We start from the raw sequence: 23,642 nt of genomic DNA on the forward strand, positions 1-23,642 counted from the left end.
TGGTGTATAGACAGGAGTAGGCTAATTAGGCTATATCATTTGGTGATTTAATAACATTTACTGAGGGAAAGCTTCCCCTAGCCTTATGGACGTGCCGCCTATGAGCCTATGTCAATCTACTATAGCACTTAGAAGAAAAGTTGACCTATTCTATCTGTTAGCTTGTCAAGAAAGAAATAGCCCAAACAGACTCTGGGATAGTTATGGGATGATAGATCCCAAATTCATGAAAAGCACACAAGGGAGTAGGCTACCCATGAATGTAGGCTACCGGACAAGGCTACCGGACAATGAAAGAAAGTAGAAAACCAACAGCACATGAGAGAAATAGGCTACTGGTTTCAATGGCATATGGAAGTGTTTATAAAATCATTTCTCCCAAGGATATGCCTAGTCTACTTTGAAGCCAAGTAAAACATGCATCATAATATGTAGTAAAATTATCAGGTTTCAAACAATTAAGTAGCTATGCGTTTTCAAAATGCATAATGCCTCCAGCTCATTGCAAAATGGTTACTCGCTGATGAAGCCTGCCTTCTATTGCTAATGCATTTGAATGGCAAATGGGAAGCACCCTTCAATTACCAGTTGAGAAATAAAAACATAGTAGCCATTTTCAATTATGGCCAAAAACTATTTTCAACACACAATCACATTTAGAATTGTTGCGCAATGACTGGGTTTCTAAAAGCGCTGTGTGACAGATTGTCTGCTCAGATGCTCTGGATCTTTATGCTGTACGAGTGTGATAAATAAGATGCATCACGAATATACACACACAGCAATTTAATTCCACTGAATTATGCAAATGAACCCATGGACCAATAAACATTGCCAGTCAAATGTATTTACATCTAAAAAGCATTATTTTGCAATGGAATTTGTTTTCTTCTCCCAGACAATTGGCCGGTGCCAATTGTATTTGTCGGCTTTTCTATTTATTCACATTTATGTCCAAAAGCAGACTAACGGATATCCTGGCTGGAAGGGGCTTCCTAGTGAGATTCTAACAATGGGCTTTTAGGCCACTCCCTCTGCAGTCTGCAGTGAATGACCTCGGCAGGGAGTTCAGTGTCTATTACATGTATCAATGGAAACCTGCTGTGTCAGCTTCACAGACCAATGCCAACTTAACAACATTTCACCCTATACAATACTACACTACTGCAAGCTACAATAATGCACAATTAAGGCTGACATTTCTATTTTGAGGGTGGAGCCCATCTTGGTGGGGCTCCAGAGTGGCGCAGTGGCCTAAAGCACTGCATCTCAGTACTAGAGGTGTCACTATACACCTTGGTTCAATTCCAGGCTGTATCACAACCAGCTGTGATTGGGAGTTCCATAGGGCAGTTGTCCCAACGTCGTCCAGGTTTGGCCGGGGTAGGCCATCATTGTCAATAAGAATTGACTTGTCAAGTTAAATCAATTAAATTCAAATTAAATTGTAAGTGTTTCCCATCTAGTCCAAAATCTAATGATTAAATAACATGTTTGAAATGTATATTTGTAATTTAGCATAGCAATTTACAGGAGCAATTAGGGTTAAGTGCCTTGCTCAATGGCACAGGCAGATTTTTCATCATGTCAGCTTCTAACCACCTTTCGGCAACTGGCACAACACTCTAACCGCTAGGCATACATGGCACCAGCCTTACGCATGGTGTCCCTGGTTCGCCAGTGCGCCTTCTTGGTCTGGTCTATCCGGTGCCATCTCCACGCACCAGCCCTCCGGTGGAAGCCCGGGCTTCCTGTGCGTCTCCAGAGCCCAGTGCTCCCTGTTCCTCCTCCCTGCACTCTCCCTGAGGTGCGTGTCCTCGGCCCAGTACCACCAGTGCCGGCACCACGCACCAGGCCTACAGTGCGCCTCGTCTGTCCTGAGCCGCCAGAGTCTCCCGTCTGTCCTGAGCCGCCAGAGTCTCCCGTCTGTCCTGAGCTGCCAGAGTCTCCAGTCTGTCCTGAGCCGTCAGTCAGCCAGGAGCCGCCAGAGCCGTCAGCCAGCCAGGAGCCGCCAGAGCCGCCAGCCAGCAAGGAGCCGCCAGAGCCGTCAGCCAGGAGCCACCCCTCAGTCCAGAGCCGCCCCTCTGTTCTGTGCCGCCCCTCTGTTCGGAGCCGCCCCTCTGTTCGGAGCCGCCCCTCTGTCCGGAGCTGCCCCTCTGTCCGGAGCTGCCCCTCAGTCCGGAGCTGCCCCTCAGTCCAGTGGGGTCTTTAATTAAGGTCTTAGACCCTAGGTCGGAGCCGAGGGTCGTCCCTCTGAAGAGGCCCTTGAAGAGGGCAATGACTATGGTAGAGTGGGGTCTACGTCCCGCACCCGAGCCGCCACCATTTAAGAGGCCCACCCGGACCCTCCCCTTTAGATTAGGTTTTTGCGTCCGGAGTCTGCACCTTTGTGGGGGGGGGGGGGGGGGGGTACTGTCACGCCCTGACCTGAGTATTCTTTGTTTTCTTTATATATTTTGGTTAGGTCACGGTGTGACGAGGGTGGTATGTGTGTTTTTGTCTCATCTAGGGTTTTTGTACTGTCTAGGGGTTTTGTAGGTTTATGCGGTTGTTTACCATCTAGGTGTTTATGTAGGTCTATGGTTGCCTAGATTGGTTCTCAATTAGAGACAGGTGTTTATCGTTGTCTCTGATTGGGAACCATATTTAGGCAGCCATCTTCTTTGGGTATTTCGTGGGTTATTGTCTATGTTATGTTGCATGTTAGCACAGTGTTCATTAGCAGTCACGTTCATTTGTTGTTTTGTTCGTTTGTTCAGTGTACTTCGTGTTTTTTCGTCATCCATTAAACTATGCGTTTGGTCTCCTCCATTCAACGATCGTGACAGGTTCTCAATCAGAGGCAGCTGTCAATCGTTGTCCCTGATTGAGAACCATACTTAGGCAGCCTGTTTTCACCCTTGATTTGTGGGTGATTATTTTCTGTTGAGTGTTTGTATTCTGCACCAGACAGAACTGTTTTGTTCGTTCACTTTGTTGTTTTCTATTTCAGTGTTCAGTTTGAATAATTAAATATTAACATCATGAACACATACAACATTGCGCTTTGGTCCTCACCTTCTTCCACCACCAACGGCCATTACAAAGGTGCAATCATCCATTTTATATGGCACAAATATATCCCCCCAAAACATAACCAATATAGAGTTCCCTTCACTGAGTTTGGACTGACTGTGGAAGGCTACAAGGCAGCTTTGTCAATGCGCCATTCTGGAGCATGTGTCTGACTGCTGTTTTTGGCTTATGAGTGTGTGGCAGGGATGCAAATGGGTGAGGGCACAAAAAGGTGACCCCTTCAGCGCCATGGTTTTAATAGGCCTTCAGTGACATGGTTTTCATAGGCCTTTAGTGCCATGGTTTTAATATACCTTCAGTGTCATGGTTTTAATAGGGCTTCAGTGCTATGGTTTTAATAGGTCTTCAGTGCCATGGTTTTAATAGGTCTTCAGTGTCATGGTTTAATAGGTCTTCAGTGCCATGGTTTTAATAGGCCTTCAGTGCCATGGTTTTAATAGGCCTTCAGTGCCATGGTTTTATTAGGCCTTCAGTGCCATGGTTTTAATAGGTCTTCAGTGCCATGGTCTTAATAGGTCTTCAGTGCATTGGTTTTAATAGGCCTTCAGTGCCATGGTTTTAATAGGCCTTCAGTGCCATGGTTTTAATAGGTCTTCAGTGCCATGGTTTTAATAGGTCTTCAGTGCATTGGTTTTAATAGGCCTTCAGTGCCATGGTTTTAATAGGCCTTCAGTGCCATGGTTTTAATAGGTCTTCAGTGCCATGGTTTTAATAGGTCTTCAGTGTCATGGTTTAATAGGTCTTCAGTGTCATGGTTTTAATAGGAAAATGGTGACCCTCCCTCAACACTTTGCTGTGTTATCATAGCTAATGTCTCTCGGGGTAGGCTGCCTCACTGAGTGAGATGCAGAGAGTGATGGATAATATAGCCTCCCTAGGTCTCTGTCTGTGTTTGTGTGTGGTGGGGGGTATTGGGTGGGGGGGTATGTGTGGATGTGCACCAGGGTAATAAACGTCACCGGCTAGCCCCTGAAGCTATGTCATATTTTTATCACACACTAAACCATTGTCATTGCAACTGAACTTATGAAAAACTACAGTACCCCTCTCATGGCAAATCATTGGGGGATCACGTGAAGTATACAGTGGGGCAAAAAAGTATTTAGTCAGCCACCAATTGTGCAAGTTCTCCCACTTAGAAAGATGAGGCCTGTAATTTTAATCATAGGTACACTTAAACTATGACAGACAAAATGAGAAAAAATATCCAGAAATCACATTGTAGGATTTTTTAAGAATTTATTTGCGAATTATGGTGGAAAATAAGTATTTGGTCAATAACAAAAGTTTCTCATTACTTTGTTATATACCCTTTGTTGGCAATGACAGAGGTCAAACGTTTTCTGTAAGTCTTCACAAGGTTTTCACACACTGTTGCTGGTATGTTGGTCCATTCCTCCATGCAGATCTCCTCTAGAGCAGTGATGTTTTGGGGCTGTTGCTGGGCAACATGGACTTTCAACTCCCTCCAAAGATTTTCTATGGGGTTGAGATCTGGAGACTGGCTAGGCCACTCCAGGACCTTGAAATGCTTCTTACGAAGCCACTCCTTCATTGCACGGGTGGTGTGTTTGGGATCATTGTCATGCTGAAAGACCCAGCCACGTTTCATCTTCAATGCCCTTACTGATGGAAGGAGGTTTTCACTCAAAATCTCACGATACATGGCCCCATTCATTCTTTTGTTTACACGGATCAGTCGTCCTGGTCCCTTTGCAGAAAAACAGCCCCAAAGCATGATGTTTCCTCCCCCATGCTTCATAGTAGGTATGGTGTTTTTTGGATGCAACTCAGCATTCTTTGTCCTCCAAACACGACGAGTTGAGTTTTTACCAAAAAGTTATATTTTGGTTTCATCTGACCATATGACATTCTCCAAATCTTCTTCTGGATCATCCAAATGCTCTCTAGCAAACTTCAGACGGCCTGGACATGTACAGGCTTAAGCAGGGGGACATGTCTGGCACTGCAGGATTTGAGTCCCTGGCGGCGTAGTGTGTTACTGATGGTAGGCTTTGTTACTTTGGTCCAAGCCCTCTGGAGGTCATTCACTAGGTCGCCCTGTGTGGTTCTGGGATTTTTGCTCACCGTTCTTGTGATCATTTTGACCCCACGGGGTGAGATCTTGCGTGGAGCCCCAGATCGAGGGAGATTTTCAGTGGTCTTGTATGTCTTCCATTTCCTAATAATTGCGCCCACAGTTGATTTCTTCAAACCAAGCTGCTTACCTATTGCAGATTCAGTCTTCCCAGCCTGGTGCAGGTCTACAATTTTGTTTCTGGTGTCCTTTGACAGCTCTTTGGTCTTGGCCATAGTGGAGTTTGGAGTGTGACTGTTTGAGGTTGTGGACAGGTGTCTCTTATACTGATAACAAGTTCAAACAGGTGCCATTAATACAGGTAACGAGTGGAGGACAGAGGAGCCTCTTAAAGAAGAAAACAGGTCTGTGAGAGCCAGAAATCTTGCTTGTTTGTAGGTGACCAAATACTTATTTTCCACCATAATTTGCAAATAAATTCATTAAAAAAACCTACAATGTGATTTTCTGCATTTTTTTTCCTCATTTTGTCTGTCATAGTTGAAGTGTACCTATGATGAAAATTACAGGCCTCTCATCTTTTTAAGTGGGAGAACTTGCACAATTGGTGGCTGACTAAATACTATTTTGCCCCACTGTATATCAAGAAAGAAATACAAAATGTCATCATGGTGTAACAATCTGGAACATTTTTACCAGATGTATTAGATTTTGATATCAAACCGGTGATCACTGAATACCAGAACAGTTGTGATTATGTGATTTCAGTCACACTTCATCATTTCAACATCATTTCCCCAGCTCTTACAAAAGGTAACTTTCCCCTCTATCAAATCATTGTTATTGCTGATCTTTGACAGGTATCTGACTGGTAATAGGCCTATAACATTTCCTGATAACCCTACATATTTTTCTGATACATCTTCAAAAAAGTCTAAACCTTTAACAAGAGTAGATTCATAAACCGATAAACACACTGGTTTAACGTTTTCTGTGTTATGTTTCTGTGTGCGAAACTGTGAAATGTGTAACCATTGACACATGAACCCACTGGGCATCTTTTGGACAACATTTGAACACTTAAAAAAAAATGGATGTGCCCTTAACTAGGACACATGATTTACACCCGAAAAAAATTGATGTCGTGGTTATGAAACCACATGCCAATTTTTGCCCGCTGGGAGAGTACCATGTCTTCACATCTTCTCTTATGACTCCCTGGCTGAACACTGTCTAAACACCGGCACACAGACTGTAGGCGATCATAAGACAGCCAGATAAAATACAGTTATGTCAGAGCAAACACAGCCTTGTTAATTCTGATATGTTCTCCACAGAGAGGCTCTGATACCCATCAGGCCTCAATGTAGCATCCAGGGCCCAAGACTTATCAGCGGTGACAAACCATGTTAGCACCAGGTCCCAGTGTGCTGCGACTGGGAATTGATTGTGGGAGAGAGAGGGAGGACACTGTAAGCAAAACGCCTCATGTTAGATAAGATCATAGTGTGGCAGCTGTCTGCAAACAGAGAACCAGAACACTGCAGGTCACATGGACCAGATAACTGATCGAGATAAGCGCTCACGATAAATGCAGGTAAGTCCTTTTTATTTCCGTCCCATTGAGACCAAGGTCTCTTTTACAAGGGAGCCCTGAATATACATAATACAAATAAACAAACTTACAATACACAATCAAGATAAACAATCACATTCCTCTGCAAAGTCGTCCCCAATCAACAACTTTAACTACCTGAGAGGCACCAGTACATCTAGTGGCAGGGAACTTTGGGTGAAAAGAAACTAAAAGCCGATTTCCCCAACTCTGTTTAATAATGAGTTTAGGACTTAACCTTTTTAGAAGCATAAGTCACTATATTCTCTACACTATAATTCAGAATTGAACAATATGAAAATACTTACTATGAAAGGCTACATGTCTACTGATTAGCAGCAGCTGTACACTAAGCTTCCCGAGGCAGAGAGCAAGGACCTGTATATCAGAACTAGAGCTTTAGTGACACCATGAGGTGATGACGAGGCATTACAATTCATCTTTACCTGATCAAGCTACAGAATTTAAATGCTACTTTAACTCATTTAATATCTGAAGCATGAATGACCAAGTGAAGTATAACTGTACTCTGTGTGGAGACCACAGTGTACTGTAGATGACCCCTCCATGACCCTGGAGGGTGCAGAGCGACTGGCCGCCACAGCTGGGATCCCACTGTTGGAACACCACAACTACACTCATTAGCATAGGGCTATAATGGAACAATAAATAAATGCCACGTTGTGTTAAACATCAAATGAGCTGATTGGCTGATAGCTGTGGTAGCTAATGCTAATTAGCATGAGCATGAAAATGGCAGTTTTCTGTAAAAATGAGCAGTATTTAAATCTTCTCGATGTATCAGTTTGGTCAAATATGGAGTACAGTGGCACATCCCATCCCTGCATTGAGGTATCTCGCACGGCTCCACGGTGCCTTAATCTAAACATGATTACATTCCGACACCATGGAGCTCAGTGTAAACAACCGTAACGGTATGGTCGGAATCTGCTGGCTACCTAGCCCAATAATGGACTAAAGTAGCCTAATGTTACCCCTTTATAGTCCAAGGACCTTACATGTTCTGTTTAAAGGCGAATTGGCTCTGGAAACCAAAACAGCCAAATACTCCATCTAAACGTGAATCGATTCTCAATTGCAGTATGGTTCTAGAAACATAAATCCCTCTACTTTCATATCACCCAAAAATTATTTCACACATTTTAATAGAATTATAAACTGCTGGAACGTTTTAATATATTCAAAAGAACCACCAAAATCTGGTTGCTACAGCTCCAATAGTGTAACCATGAATGAACTGCTGTGTATTATCAACAGTTGTAAATATATATATGAGGAGATTTGCTTTGTGGATATCAATATGACAATGTACATATATTATTTTATGTTATTTATTCCATTTGTTATTAAGCATAATACACACTTACTGTAAAACGGATTGAACCAATTTTAACAGTTGCAGCCAACAGTATTTTTCAGTGACAACACGTTTACAACACACAGGTGTTCGGAGACACAAATAGCTAATTAGCACAGGTGGAGAAGGAAGATGGAGTGGGCTTCTCGTCTTCCGTAAACAAGCACTGTAACATGGCCATGTGGGAACCCTAACACTATAAAAGGTGTACATCAATTTAACCTTTTGTTCTTTATGACAGGTCCTGTTAATTTTAAGAGCACCGGGGCTTTAACAAAACTCGTGCAGAAGACACCTTCTCCAAAGACATATGTGTAATGACTTGTGTCATTTTCAAGGGTTACTGGATACCCTGACGGTTACGTGACTCTCTCTATTGACCTCTGGTAGCCTACTTTGCAGCATTAGGGTCCCTGAGTAGGTCCTTTGCATGCAACAATTGGGTCATTGAGTTGAGATTACCAGTAACTAGCTAGTAGTAATCTATGGTTTAAATTAGTTTTAGCACAAATTGATTATCAACTTTAATAAATCGTCATGAGACTGATTTATTAAATACACAGTTTATTCACCGGCATTTCCATAGTACTGGGATGTCACACACGCCACTCGTGTCAGGATAAACGGTGATATCTCCACTGCATAGACATGTCGAGCAGGAAATCTATTCCTAACCTTTGAGTAGTTTGGTGAGTAGGCCTACTAACTATGTCACGGTCATCACTAGTTACTACAGCCACAACGTCATAAACCCCAGAGAGACATGTTTAAAGATTGATTAGCAAAATATATTTACTTTGCTGATTAATAAAGCTTTGTTACATTGTATTCTCATAAAACTATGTGCGTTTTACAACAACCAAGTGGTTCTCTGTTTGATGAAGCAGACACCCAGCGACATGGTTTCCACTAGTTACCATAGCCACAAAGTCAAAATGGCATATATTGTAAACATTTATGAAAACTAACATTTAAGATTAGGCATACGGTTAGCAGTGTGGTTAGGTTTAAAATCACATTTTAAGACGATTCATTGTACAAATGGGAAGGGTGTATGACTTTGTGGCTGTAGTAACTAGTGACAACCCTATTACATGGTCTGGTCTCGACATTTCCGTGTTTTGATGATCACAGTGGAAGAATAAAGATCACAAGCCTACTGATTGATGATTATTTCTTGCAAGCACCTCATTGGTCGAATGACTGAGCGCAGATTTACTGATGCCAAATCAGCCCTCTTGTGCTATCATACGAGCAAGCTAAGTGTCAGTATAGAGACAAAGTAGAGTCGCAATTCAACGGCTCAGACACAAGAAGTATGTGGCAGGGTCTACAGTCAATCACGGATTACAAAAAGAAAACCAGCCCCGTCGCGGACCAGGATGTCTTGCTCCCAGGCAGACTAAACAACTTCTTTGCTCGCTTTGAGGACAATACAGTGCCACTGACACGGCCCACTACCAAAACCTGCGGACTCTCCTTCACTGCAGCCGACGTGAGTAAAACATTTAAACGTGTTAACCCTCGCAAGGCTGCAGGCCCAAACGGCATCCCCTGCCGCGTCCTCAGAACATGCGCAGACCAGCTGGCTGGTATGTTTACGGACATATTCAATCAGTCCTTATCTCATTCTGCTGTTCCCACATGCTTCAAGAGGGCCACCACTGTTCCTGTTCCCAAGAAAGCTAAGGTAACTGAGCTAAACGACTACCGCCCCGTAGCACTCACTTCCGTCATCATGAAGTGCTTTGAGAGACTAGTCAAGGACCATATCACCTCCACCCTAGACCCACTCCTATTTGCTTACCGCCCCAATAGGTCCACAGACGACGCAATCCTAACCACACTGCCCTAACCCATCTGGACAAGAGGAATACCTATGTGAGAATAGTACCCTCCAAACTCGTCATCAAGCTCAAAACCCTGGGTCTCGACCCCACCCTGTGCAACTGGGTACTGGACTTCCTGACGGGCCGCCCCCAGGTGGTGAGGGTAGGTAACAACATCTCAACCCCGCTGATCCTCAACACTGGGGTCCCACAAGGGTGCGTTCTGAGCCCTCTCCTGTACTCCCTGTTCACCCACAACTGCGTGGCCTTGCACGCCTCCAACTCAATCATCAAGTTTGCAGACGACACTACAGTGGTAGGCTTGATTACCATCAACAACGAGACGGCCTACAGAGAGAAGGTGAGGGCCCTCGGAGTGTGGTGTCAGGAAAATAACCTCACACTCACACTCAACGTCAACAAAATAAAAGGAGATGATCGTCGACTTCAGGAAACAGCAGAGGGAGCACCCCCCTATCCACATCGACGGGACAGTAGTGGAGAGGGTAGTAAGTTTTAAGTTCCTCTGCGTATACATCACGGGCAGACTGAATTGGTCCACCCACACAGACAGCATGGTGAAGAAGGCGCCGCAGTGCCTCTGAAGAAATTTGGCTTGTCACCAAAAGTACCCACAAACTTTTACAGATGCACAATCGAGAGCATCCTGTCGGGCTGCATCACCGCCTGGTACGTCCAAAGGGTAGTGAGGTCTGCACAACGCATCACCGGGGGCAAACTACCTGCCCTCCAGGACACCTACACCCCCAAATATCACAGGAAGGCCATAAAGATCATCAAGGACAACAACCACTCGAGCCACTGCCTGTTCATCCCGCTATCATCCAGAAGGCGAGGTCAGTACAGGTGCATCAAAGCAGGGACCGAGAGACTGAAAAACAGCTTCTATCACAAGGCCATCAGACTGTTAATCAGCCACCACAAACATTGAGAGGCTGCTGCCAACATACTGACTCAACTCCAGCCACTTTAATAATGTAAAAATTGATGAAAAAATGTATCACTAGCCACTTTAAACAATGCCACTTCATATATTGTTTACATACCCTACATTACTCTTCTCATATGTATATACTGTACCCGATACTGCATCTGGCCTATGCCGTTCTGTACCATCACTCATTCATATATTTTTATGTACATATTCTTTATTCCTTTACACTTGTGTGTATTAGGTAGTTGTTGTGAAATTGTTAGGTTAGATTACTCGTTGGTTATTACTGCATTGTCGGAACTAGAAGCACAAGCATTTCGCTACACTCGCATTAACATCTGCTAACCATGTGTATGTGACAAATAACATTTGATTTGATTTGTAGCTTGTATGGCTTCCTAGGCGAACCCCCCCTGCACTAACTAATTTTTATTCAGACATCTGGAACACAAATAAAGAATCATTACATTTAAAACTATATAAAAATATATACAAAATAAAGACTAATAAATATCAAGTAGCCTGCCTACCTCACAAATTAGAATCAGGGTTCCCGCTCCAACAAGGTTAATTGACCCACAGTCCCACACGGTGACATGATATCATTGACGTGACATGCAAATGAGCGATAGAAAACCGATCGCGCAAATGTCACCTTTCCACATTTTTTTGTGAGGGCGCCCCGTGCTGCCCCCGGCAATTTTTACATTATTAAAGTGGCTGGAGTTGAGTCAGTATGCTGGCAGCAGCCACTCAATGTTAGTGGTGGCTGTTTATCAGTCTGATGGCCTTGTGATAGAAGCTGTTTTTCAGTCTCTCGGTCCCTGCTTTGATGCACCTGTACTGACCTCACCTTCTGGATGATAGCGGCGTGAACAGGCAGTGGCTTGAGTGGTTGTTGTCCTTGATGATCTTTATGGCCTTCCTGGGACATCGGGTGGTGTAGGTGCCCATGTCGCCTATACCTAAATCCGCTACTGCACTTCAGGCTACCACTTTAGTAATTGTATCCCTACAATCCAGTCATGCATCTTATTCTCTGGGTTCAAATGGTTCAAATGTATGTCTTGGATTGGCTAATGGGTATCCAATGATTGAATAGATTTAATCACAAGGTGGCGACATTGTTATGGTTTCCTGCAATCACTCACTTGAACATCTTCTAGCCTACTTTGTGTAAATGATAGAATGTTATTTGTCACCTGTAGCCTACAACTTCAGATTGTCAAAAAAAAAATTATATAATTTTTCGTTAGGTAGGCCTAACTTTAGATGGTGGGACAACCTACTGAAACTAATCCTATAACCTATAAGAAGTAGGTTATTTTCAATTTAAGAAATAAACACTTTGTTGCAACATGATCACAAATGTTTAAAATCATTTAAAGATTTAGATCAACTTGTTGAGTTTGGCAATTATAAGTAAAAGTATAAGTAAAAAGTTAGGTATTTTGTCCTTCTTGATGAAGCTTCATTGATGATAATGAATCAGTCTTAATGTAAAAACATCAAACCCGTTGTTGTCAATGTGAATACAATTTTTGGCACGTAATAAAATTGAAAAAATATTGGAATTAGGGTACATGCCAAAAAAAGGCACATTGATAACCAAGAGATGATGCATCTCGAAACGTTATAGTAGACTGAGTTTCATAAAAAATGTAGATGGAATCGATAAACATTATATTTAACAATGATAAACGATGATGTACACTAAAAGGTGTACAGACCAGCACAGGCCATCCTAGCTCTCAAACTCTGGGTGGCCTTCTCCATACATTTCGCAAGCCATTAGCTTCGCCCATGACTGCCTCATATGAACTACAATCCCACCGCTGTTTTAACGTTTAGAATCATCGCTTGCGATACGACTTTCGAAACATGGCCCTTACCTTTCATCAGCGAGAAAGAATCCTACAAATTAAAAATAGACACTTACTGTAGCAGTTTTTCCAGATACACACAGCAATGGGCGCCTCCATCTAACGAAACTACACTTCCCGAGTTACGCTTACACAAATGTGTTCTGAGCATGCTAAGTGGCTAATTCGCACAGGTGGTCGCATCTTGTCTTCTGTCTGTTTCATGTAAATAAGCGCTGTAACATGGAGATATGACCATGTGGGAACCCTAACCCTACCAAGGTAGGTATCAATTTAATATTTTGTTTTTGGAAAATGATTTCTCGCTGATATGAAAGATAAGGTCCTAATGCTTCCAATACCTTACCGCTTTGAGCATTGGGGATCAGAATACGCCTTCGTCCAATGACTCGTATGTGCAATGTAGTAGAACTGATCAAAGGGTAAGGCCATCCCACAGCATTGGCCATTTCATGTTTCTGTGGATCATGTGATTTATGACAGCCACTTCAATGCGCTCACCCCGGCGTGAGAACCAGTCCAGATTAAAGCAGATAACCCTCTGATTTATAACCGAGCGCGGTTCCCATGATTGTCGGTGGGCAGTAGGCAGAAATGCTGATACTTTTTCCATTAAGGAATTTAATGGTTTGACAGTGATTTACTAACGTAAATCTTTCTAACAGACCAGTGATAAAGAGAGTGCACTAGGCCAGTAAATACCCATCTTGGGAGGAGTGACCAAAGTTGTTTTTCCTTTATACCTCATTGGGCAAAAACTGTTTGAATCAATGTTTTTCCACGTCATTTCAACACAAAAAAATCTACGTGTTGATGACTTTTAATCAATGTGGAAATCTGATTAGATTTGCAAAAGTCATCAATTTAAGGGCATTTCGTCTTATTTTCATTTTTTAATTTTTTTATTTCACGTTGAATTCACGTTAGTTGAAAACTCAACCAAATGTAAATCAAAATTAGATGTTAAACTGATGTCTGTGCCCAGTGGGACCACTTCCAATCCAACGGATCGTCAGGGATGCTGATACCCTGCAATCGCGTCGACATATTCTTTCTCCAAGGGAGAAAATAACTGAACCAGACTCTGTACATATTCCCTTTTTCCCCTTTGAATACCATCTCGCATAACAATAGGCTAACCAATAACATTATAGCATACAATTGTCTAGAGGTGCAGTCCAAAATTGTCACAACAGACACATGGAAATTGATATATTTTTAAATGTTTTAAATGTCTATAGGTCCCTACAGTAGATATAATTACAGAATAGGGTGAGTTGTTGTCTCGAAAGGCTGTAGAAATGTTGGTGACTGATTTACAACTCTGTGTACAGACAGTGCCAGTTATGCAATTGTTATTATGTGTGTCTCTCTTAGGGAGTTTTGTTTTACCCATCCTCTCAATAACACATAACAGGAAGGATGAATATTTTCCCTCACCAAAATAGATTAAACATATACTTTGTGGTCTTCAAAAAACTATTTATTTTATTATGGCGTTAGAGCATTGGCACATACTCTGGCTCCATTGATCTGCTGTGGTGAAAACAAAGAAGAATATTCTCTGAGTGGCCAAATATATATATATATATATATAAACGTTTTTAATCAGTGACATCTGTAGAGTAGGCCTAGAGGGCTTGTTTGCATAGGCAACTGGTACAAAATAAAAAAGCCAAACAAGTTACAGTTGTATCATTGAACTGCAGTTGGAAGTACTAGGCTATTTGATGTGTTGTTTTTGTACTTTCTAAAGGAAAACGCGCTTGTCACTTCTTTCCAGCAGCAAATTGAAGTGCACCATCAAATATGTATTCTTCTATCTTCAATATAGCTTGTAGTTCATCTCATATTTACAAAATGAATGGATGAGATTAGAAACACTCTGCTTCGATTCATTCGTTGACTGATTATCTCCAAACCCTTTGGTTCTTCATCTGACTGATTAGAACAACTCCTAAAGACACTGCCCACTGTCATGATGTTGAATCAAAGTGGAGAACTGATTAGATTTGAAAAAGTAATCAACGTAAGGGAATTTTGTATATTTTTCATCCAACTTTTAACCTAAACCCAATGACATGGTAACATTTTTGGTTGACAACTCAACCAAATGTACATCAAAAGTAGACATTGAACTGATGTCTGAGTCCAGTGGGTGGTTTGTGAGTGTTTATCACATTATTTCCCCACCAAGAGAATCAACTGAGTTGAGGTCAGAGGTCAGAGCAAAACAAAACTTCTGCTGGATATTTTAAGGAATTTTGTTTCACATATTCAGAAAATAATAGTCATAATAATATGAATTATATAGCCAATTTTGGGGAAGCAAATGGTCTAGTGACAGTGTTAAGAAAATTATGAAAACAAACGGACACTGAAAATGGAGAAAAAGACAGAAGCTAGATAGGTCCAATTTGAGTGTTGTTATTCAATAAAAATAAATCATTAGTACATTTTAAGTGAATTTCATTATCGTCGCTCTCGCTCCCATAAGATAACTTGCATTTGCTCTGAATCTGCACACAATCAGAAATTAAATAAGCTGGTGGAATAAAAGTCCATGAACACCAAAAAATCCAAGCTATAGTTAATAAAACAGTCTTGTTCCTTTATCTTCAAAGTTTGGAAGTCCTCTAGTCACCATGAGACCTTTGAAAAGACAAACACTTAAAAGGCTCCTACTTCTGTTCCCCAAGGTCTGTATGGTTTGCTGCTGCTGCTCTCTCTGTCTCTGCTCTGCTGTGAGGTGGATGTGGTGGATATGGAGGGGCTCACAGCTGAAGCTACCATAGACGATGTGCTGCTCACACTGTGAGGTGTGAAGATGGGGAATCCTCCAGGGAATGACAGGGGAAAAGTCTGGGCCGCAGCAGCAGCAGCGGCCGCAGCGTGAACAGTAGCCGAGAGCGACAGGAGGGAGGTGGAGAGCGGGGGGACGCAGGGCGCCACGCTGCCATTAGAGGGCGCCCTGTGAGAGGAATCGGTATGGGAGAAGGTTGCCGTTAGGAGGGCCGAGCCACGCTGGGGCACCTCCACAGACAGTCTGCTGGCGGCACTGTCTGAGGAGGGCAGTCCATTCTGTTGGAGGAAGGTGGTGGGGAAGGGGTGGAAGGCGGCGGCCCAGTGGTGAGGGTGGAGCGCCTGCTGGTGGTGTGCCATAGATGAGGTCATGGCAGCCGCCTCCCTCTGGGAGGCGCAGGTGCTGAGGTGGGAGACCAGGCGCACACGCAGGGGGTCGCTACTGTCTAATCCCTCCACAGAGCTCAGGTATCTGGCCACCTCCGTCAGACACTCCCTGAAGCCCACACTCATGAAGTCCATGGCCAGGGAGTGGGCATCAAAATACCCTATAGAGACAGACAGACACAAAGGATGGATATTGAAATTATGAATGACAAACACCTATAAATACTGCCGGTCTCTCTAATGATCTGTAATGTAGCCACCAGCTACTGATGGGAGTGATTACTAAATGGAGAGGGATGGATACATGCTGGTCTCCGAGGCTGACCATTAGGGCTCCGTCTGTGCTTCCAGGCATAACCTTAACAGTCTGGGATTGTGCTGGGATGTTTATATGTTTGTTTTGTCTCACCTGTTTTTACACTTGCCGAAAACCTCAAACAAACCCCTGACAGGGCAACCTGTGAATGCAGCCTTCTCCCCTACCACGGATTTATGAAAGCAACCACAATCTTAGGGTCAAGTGCTCCTTTAGTCCCAGCAGCACTTTTCCACGAGTTCAAACCTACCATTAGCATTGATTTCCACTTGTCAAAGGGGACTGCTCACTCAGATTTCACTACACAGTAAGGCAGAGAGAAGCAGCCAATTAACTCCTTACCTTTACCGCCAGTGGCCTGCAGCATCTTTAGGTGATCCACTGTCATCTGCAATATTTCTGCCTTCTCTAATTTGGCTGAACCCTGCAAGGAGCAACAGGATGTATGAGTCTTAGAACTCTCATAACTTTCAATGAAAAAATATCCACAAAATGTCATAACTGTTTTGATGAAAATGAAACTTTTGAGGAAGTTCCATTTAATTTCAACCCACTTGTTTTTCAAATGCAGTTGGGACAAGTCGACGTAACTCTGATAAACTATTATTGATTCGATCCCTCCTTCTCTTCTCGATGATCTACAATAGATAAATATTTTATTGCATACTTTGAAATATAACAATACAAGGCCTAATAATAATAATTTTAACAATAACGCAACAATAATTAAATACATGTTTAAATAATAAGTAATACACAATAAAGACAACTACAATGGAACAAGAGGACAACAATGTAAATAAGTCCCAGACTTTAGTGTGTGTTATCCGCGATGATTTTACTCATGTACATTTACGTCTGCGTGTTCGTTTTTAAAATAGTCGAATTAATCAACTATAAACGAATCTTCACTATTAAATAATAAGTTATACATAATAATAATGATGATAATAAACTACTAAATAAATAATTACCCCTCTTCGTTTTTTTCTTGCCATAACTTGGGTTGTTGTTGTTGGGGAGCCACATCTAATAAATGATCCATTGCTGTGCCTGCATGGGACAAACATAAGATATATGTTCATTTTACTCAACAGAATGTTTTATTTTTGTTATGGATGAGCAATTATCCAAAACCACACAGTTTACATTGTGTAATTTATGCATCAATGCATATTTTGATAACACTAATGTAGCCTGCACCAACACTATTTATAATACCGTAAAGATAATTCTCCTAAAATTGTCCTGCATCGCTCATGAACCACACATAAAGGTGATGATTTGCAATTGTCACCTAAAAGTTTACACCAGAGTGAAACGTTTTTGGCATGCACATTTGACAAACTTTACTCAAGTTAAAAGTTTCATCCGTTTTGCCTGGTGTACACGCGGAAAAAAGACCAATGCCATTCTGTATCTACCCAACATTTACCCCACATCTTCATCTTTAAGAACTCACCCAGAATAATTATTCTCACTGCCGACATCAATAGTTTCATCCATGTCGCTGTCAGAAGTACTATCCTCACAAGGCCTCTTCATGGTGATACACTCGCTGTCTTTACTAACGTTCCGTGGATGGGTGCGCGTCCAGGTAGACTTGACTGGTGCGTGTACAATTCCCTTTGTACAGCTTTCCCAACGAGCCGTTGGAGCCTCACCTCACAGATGCAGGGGAGCGTAGCTGCCAACGTCCTGCTTGGGAACACCCACATCAGAAAAAACACGCCCCGAGCCACTGAGCAATGAGGAGAGAGAGGTTTGTGCTCCAACGCTGGACCAAGTTCGCTAGATATTTGACTGCACCGTTTTAGTACTGTTTAAGACACACGCGAGCCGCGAAAAGCATGTGGAACTGTTTACACGAACTCGGAATGTGACAGAACATACACAGGACACATAACACTGCTTCGACCATGACAAAACATATATGTGTGGCAGATAATAGTCAAGTATAGTAGCCAAACCGTTACCTGAACTTGAAAAAAGAAAGCAAAAGTAGATCATAAAAAAGATGATCAAAATCTAAAATATATAATCATTGATAAATATATTGACTTTATGTCGCAACCCTTCCTGCAAATGTCCATGTCTCCAAATACATTTTACACAGCTAGGACAACTTTTTTTTTACCTTTTTTTGGCTAACTGAGTATTTCCAGCAGCAGTGGACATAGGGACAAGGACATACAGTGGGGCAAAAAAGTATTTAGTCAGCCACCAATTGTGCAAGTTCTCCCACTTAAAAAGATGAGAGAGGCCTGTAATTTTCATCATAGGTACACTTCAACTATGACAGACAAAATGAGAAAAAAAATCCAGAAAATCACATTGTAGGATTTTGAATGAATTTATTTTCAAATTATGGTGGAAAATAAGTATTTGGTCACCTACAAACAAGCAAGATTTCTGGCTCTCACAGACCTGTAACTTCTTCTTTAACAGGCTCTTCTGTCCTCCACTCGTTACCTGTATTAATGGCACCTGTTTGAACTTGTTATCAGTATAAAAGACACCTGTCCACAACCTCAAACAGTCACACTCCAAACTCCACTATGGCCAAGACCAAAGAGCTGTCAAAGGACACCAGAAACAAAATTGTAGACCTGCACCAGGCTGGGAAGACTGAATCTGCAATAGGTAAGCAGCTTGGTTTGAAGAAATCAACTGTGTGAGCAATTATTAGGAAATGGAAGACATACAAGACCACTGATAATCTCCCTCGATCTGGGGAAGATCTCACCACGCAAGATCTCACCCGTGGGGTCAAAATTATCACAAGAACGGTGAGCAAACATCCCAGAACCACACGGGGGGACCTAGTGAATGACCTGCAGAGTGCTTGGACCAAACTGACAAAGCCTACCATCAGTAACACACTATGCCGCCAGGGACTCAAATCCTGCAGTGCCAGACATGTCCCTCTGCTTAAGCCAGTACATGTCCAGGCCCATCTGAAGTTTGCTAGAGAGCATTTGGATGATCCAGAAGAAGATTTGGAGAATGTCATATGGTCAGATGAAACCAAAATATAACTTTTTGGTAAAAACTCAACTTGTCGTGTTTGGAGGACAAAGAATGCTGAGTTGTATCCAAAGAAAACCATACCTACTGTGAAGCATGGTGGTGGAAACATCATGCTTTGGGGCTGTTTTTTGGCAAAGGGACCAGGACGACTGATCCGTGTAAAGGAAAGAATGAATGGGGCCATGTATTGTGACATTTTGAGTGAAAACCTCATTCCATCAGCAAGGGCATTGAAGATGAAACGTGGCTGGGTCTTTCAGCATGACAATGATCCCAAACACACCGCCCGGGAAACGAAGGAGTGGCTTCGTAAGAAGCATTTCAAGGTCCTAGAGTGGCCTAGCCAGTCTCCAGATCTCAACCCCATAGAAAATCTTTGGAGGGAGTTGAAAGTCTGTGTTGCCCAGCAACAGCCCCAAAACATCACTGCTCTAGAGGAGATCTGCATGGAGGAGTGGGCCAAAATACCAGCAACAGTGTGTGAAAACCTTGTGAAGACTTACAGAAAACGTTTGACCTCTGTCATTGCCAACAAAGGGTATATAACAAAGTATTGAGATCAACTTTTGTTATTGACCAAATACTTATTTTCCACCATAATTTGCAAATAAATTCATTAAAAATCCTACAATGTGATTTTCTGGATTTGTTTTCTAATTTTGTCTGTCATAGTTTGTCTGTCAAGTGTACCTATGATGAAAATTACAGGCCTCTCTCATCTTTTTAAGTGGGAGAACTTGCACAATTGGTGGCTGACTAAATACTTTTTTTTCCCCACTGTATTATATACTATTACTACTTTTTTATTTCCCCCCAGAACTGTATTCACCATCATTCACCGTTGGATATTTGTATTTGATTAATTTAACCTTTATTTAACTAGGCAAGTCGGTTAAGAATAAATTCTTATTTACAATGAAGGCCTACCAAAAGGCAAAGGCGTCCTGTGGGGAGGGGGGCTGGGATTATAAATATAGGACAAAACACACATCACGACAAGAGAGACAGCACAACACTACATAAAGAGAGACCTAAGACAACAACATAGCATGGCAACAACACATGACAACACAGCATGGTCGCAACACAACATGACAACAATATGGTAGCAACACAACATGGCGGCAGCACAACATGGTAGAAGCACAAAACGCGGGTATACAGAGATGACCAGTTTATAGAGGAGTTTAGAGTGCAGTATGCAGAGATTTAGTGATATACTTTTGAATTATGTGTTGAATAGTTGGAATAGTTTGCCAGAATAACCTGAAGAAATACATTTTCATAATTTATCACATTAGCTTATTATGAAATGGTTGTCAAAGGGATGGTGTGTTTAAGAGAAGTTAGATAATCTAAGGAAAATTGAAAATGGTGGAACTGAACATCCTGACCACAAGCAATCCTAATCTGCCCCCAGGGAGGGGAAGGAGTGTGTAGTGTGTACTGTATGACATGTACTTGCATGGAGAATGTCAAGAGTCTACACCTGGTCTTGAACTGAGAATGTCTACTAAACATAAAGGACTATAAAAAGAGTAGATGGAGACATAGAGGTGCCAAGAACATCTGACGTGAGCCTTGGTAAAAGAGATTTTCACACATCTGAATAATATGCTTATGGATATGCCACTATGGCTGCGTTTCTGATTTTTTTTTCACTAATTAGCAATCCGGTCAGCTCTGAAAAAGATCTGAGGTGAAAAGATCGGATTTGATTGGTCAAAACACCAATTAGTGGAAAAAATATCAGAATTAGGCTGCTTGTGCAAACACAGCCTTGGACCCAAAGCAGATTTGCAACAGGGAGTGCTGTTTGGAACTGAAGTAAAGAAATTGGGAAAAAGATCAAATAAAAACACAGAAAAAAGGTAATTATAACTGAGGGTCCAAAAGAAAGGAAATATTAAACCAAAGACAAATGCTGCTTCTGGTTTTAAACACATTGCAGTTCCTGTGAGAGGAGTAGCTCACCACAAGGCAATTAAGAGGAACACCCCCCCCCCCCGAGAGGGGCACATATGAACTGGGTCCCCTGCCAGTTGGAGGCTCCAGCTGTAGTTCAATTCCTGGGTAAAACAGTGAAGATAGTGCATTGTTTGGTGCACAAACCCCCCACCCCCCTGTCATGTGCCTTACCCCTGGTGGAGGGTAGCACAGTCTCCCAGGCAGCTTGCCAGTGTGATGACTTGTTCCCACAGCTCACCGCACTGCAGTGAAACCCAATCGCCGTGTGAGAGGCAGCCAGGAACACAGGCTGGGCTGGTATGACAGGGAGGTTACCTCTAGCCAAGCGTCGGCCCCATTGCCGACACCACTGCTCGTAACCCGATTCTTCACATTGTTTGTGTTTGTTGTTTGCCCAATTGAACTAACATGATAGAAAAGCTTAGAAATGCACTGCTTCCATAATGGGCCAGGGCAACTTTTGACCTTTCACACGTTAATTTCTTTTTCACAACTTTGTTTCAACAGCGAGGTGGTATTTTTTTTAAAATTCTGTTTGTGAAAACAGTTCATAAATAACTAAGAGGCTGGTCTCTACTCCCCCTCCCCCACTTCTTGGGTCTGAGAGGCTGGTCTCTATTCCCCCCCACCTCCTGGGTCTGAGAGGCTGGTCTCTACTCCCCCCCACCTCCTGGGTCTGAGAGGCTGGTCTCTACTCCCCCCCACCTCCTGGGCCTGAGAGGCTGGTCTCTACTCCCCCCTACCTCCAGGGTCTGAGAGGCTGGTCTCTACTCCCCCCCACCTCCTGGGTCTGAGAGGCTGGTCTCTACTCCCCCTGCCCCACTTCCTGGGTCTGAGAGGCTGGTCTCTACTCCCCCTGCCCCACTTCCTGGGTCTGAGAGGCTGGTCTCTACTCCCCCCACCTCCCTCTTCCATACCCACCTCTTGCTTAAAATCAGTCAAATTTACTTGTCAACACCCTCACATACCCCAGTGCCGTGCACAAGCTCTTTCAGGTGTGACCCAGGGAATAGAGTAAATAGAACATTTAGTCCTACTGGGACTTGCCCTACCAATCCCTCCCATGATGAGAGATATCTGCATTTTAAACCAGTGTGTTACTGTAAATGTATTCCAATTCCTCCATGACTAGCTGTGATCAAGCCGACCAGCTAATGACAGCAATAACAATATCAGGTCGCAAAACCCTTGAAAAGGGATTTCAAAGGCAGTTTTGATATTATAATTTGCAACAAATGTGGCAAAGTACTCTAGAATTAATTTCACGTGTCCTCCAGATCGTCTAAAACAGTGTAAGCTGTTGAACATTTAATTTGCCAAAAGGGGGATAAAATTTCCTCCTCCTTTATCTGTTTGTTTTCACGTTCCATCCTTGGTACATAGAAAACAAGAGCCACTGCTAAAGATGCAGGGCATGGATTGAAAACATAAGTTAGAAAATGGCTGCCGTCGTTGAGTCTCCTTGACGGCATCTTGAAACAGTATGTCTTGTGTCACCTCTTAGAATAGTCTGAGCATGAGGCTGGTTCAGCATTGGGCGACGTGTGCAAGGGCATAATGTACTGTGTGTACAGTGTGTGTGTGTGTGTGTGTGTGTGTGTGTGTGTGTGTGAGAGAGAGTGTGTTTGTATGAGAAAGAGAGAGTGAGCGTGCGTCTTCCATTCCCATGCAGAAGGAAGGATTCTTGTCATCCCAAACATACCCCAGCCTCTGCCCCTGTGCCATGCAATGGGGGCCCGGCCCCAGCCCCAACCCCAACCCCAGCACCATGCCTCAGCCACAGCCCCGGTGTGCCATGGTATCAGTGGTTCCCAAGGCTGCCCAGCCTGGGAAAGGCTGTGTGGAGTCGTTCCAAAATCAGCATTACATGCATTATTGTTCTTGTCCAAGTCCCCAGCACACAATGAAAACAACAGCAACAGCCATAATCTCAAGCCCTCCTAATACAAGGCTGGCCTTAGTAACCTGTGAGCTGCCTTCTTTAAACAAAGTTAACTGCTTCATGGCAACAGATGCGTTCTCTTTTCTTGGGGTCCGACAAGGACGTCCCCTTTAGCCACACCCAAAATGAGTGCAAAACAAATGGATGTCTTACAGAATGTGCAATACAGACCTTGGATCTACTGTGTAAATCCATTACTTTTGAAGAGCACTGAGAGCTGCACCTGTTAATACCCTGTATTTGATTGCTTGTATCATTAATGATTCAGCCCTAAACTGTCTATTTAATATTTACAATTATTTTAGACTTTATGACAATCTGTGAGCAATAAATTAATCCATCCCATTTAATATCAAAACATTTGTGTACATCATTTCAACATGTTAGCTAAATTAACTATCCAGTCCTATCCAAATAATCCAGA

The 23,642-nt window shown here is 42.7% G+C and overlaps 1 protein-coding gene across 1 annotated transcript; it reads right to left on the bottom strand.

The window, feature by feature from the left end:
• Window positions 1–13,657: 13,657 nt before the first annotated feature.
• LOC110529560 (hairy/enhancer-of-split related with YRPW motif protein 2) lies at window positions 13,658–18,537 on the bottom strand. Its single transcript, XM_021611842.2, has 5 exons — window positions 17,741–18,537; window positions 17,253–17,331; window positions 16,833–16,916; window positions 16,621–16,702; window positions 13,658–16,123 (listed from the first exon to the last, which is right to left on the bottom strand). The coding sequence occupies exons 1-5, from the start codon at window positions 17,821–17,823 to the stop codon at window positions 15,444–15,446; spliced, it is 1,008 nt and encodes a 335-aa protein (XP_021467517.1). The 5' UTR covers window positions 17,824–18,537; the 3' UTR covers window positions 13,658–15,443.
• Window positions 18,538–23,642: the final 5,105 nt, after the last annotated feature.

Source organism: Oncorhynchus mykiss, chromosome 8 (genome assembly GCF_013265735.2).
Source record: "Oncorhynchus mykiss isolate Arlee chromosome 8, USDA_OmykA_1.1, whole genome shotgun sequence".
Lineage (NCBI taxonomy): Eukaryota > Metazoa > Chordata > Actinopteri > Salmoniformes > Salmonidae > Oncorhynchus > Oncorhynchus mykiss.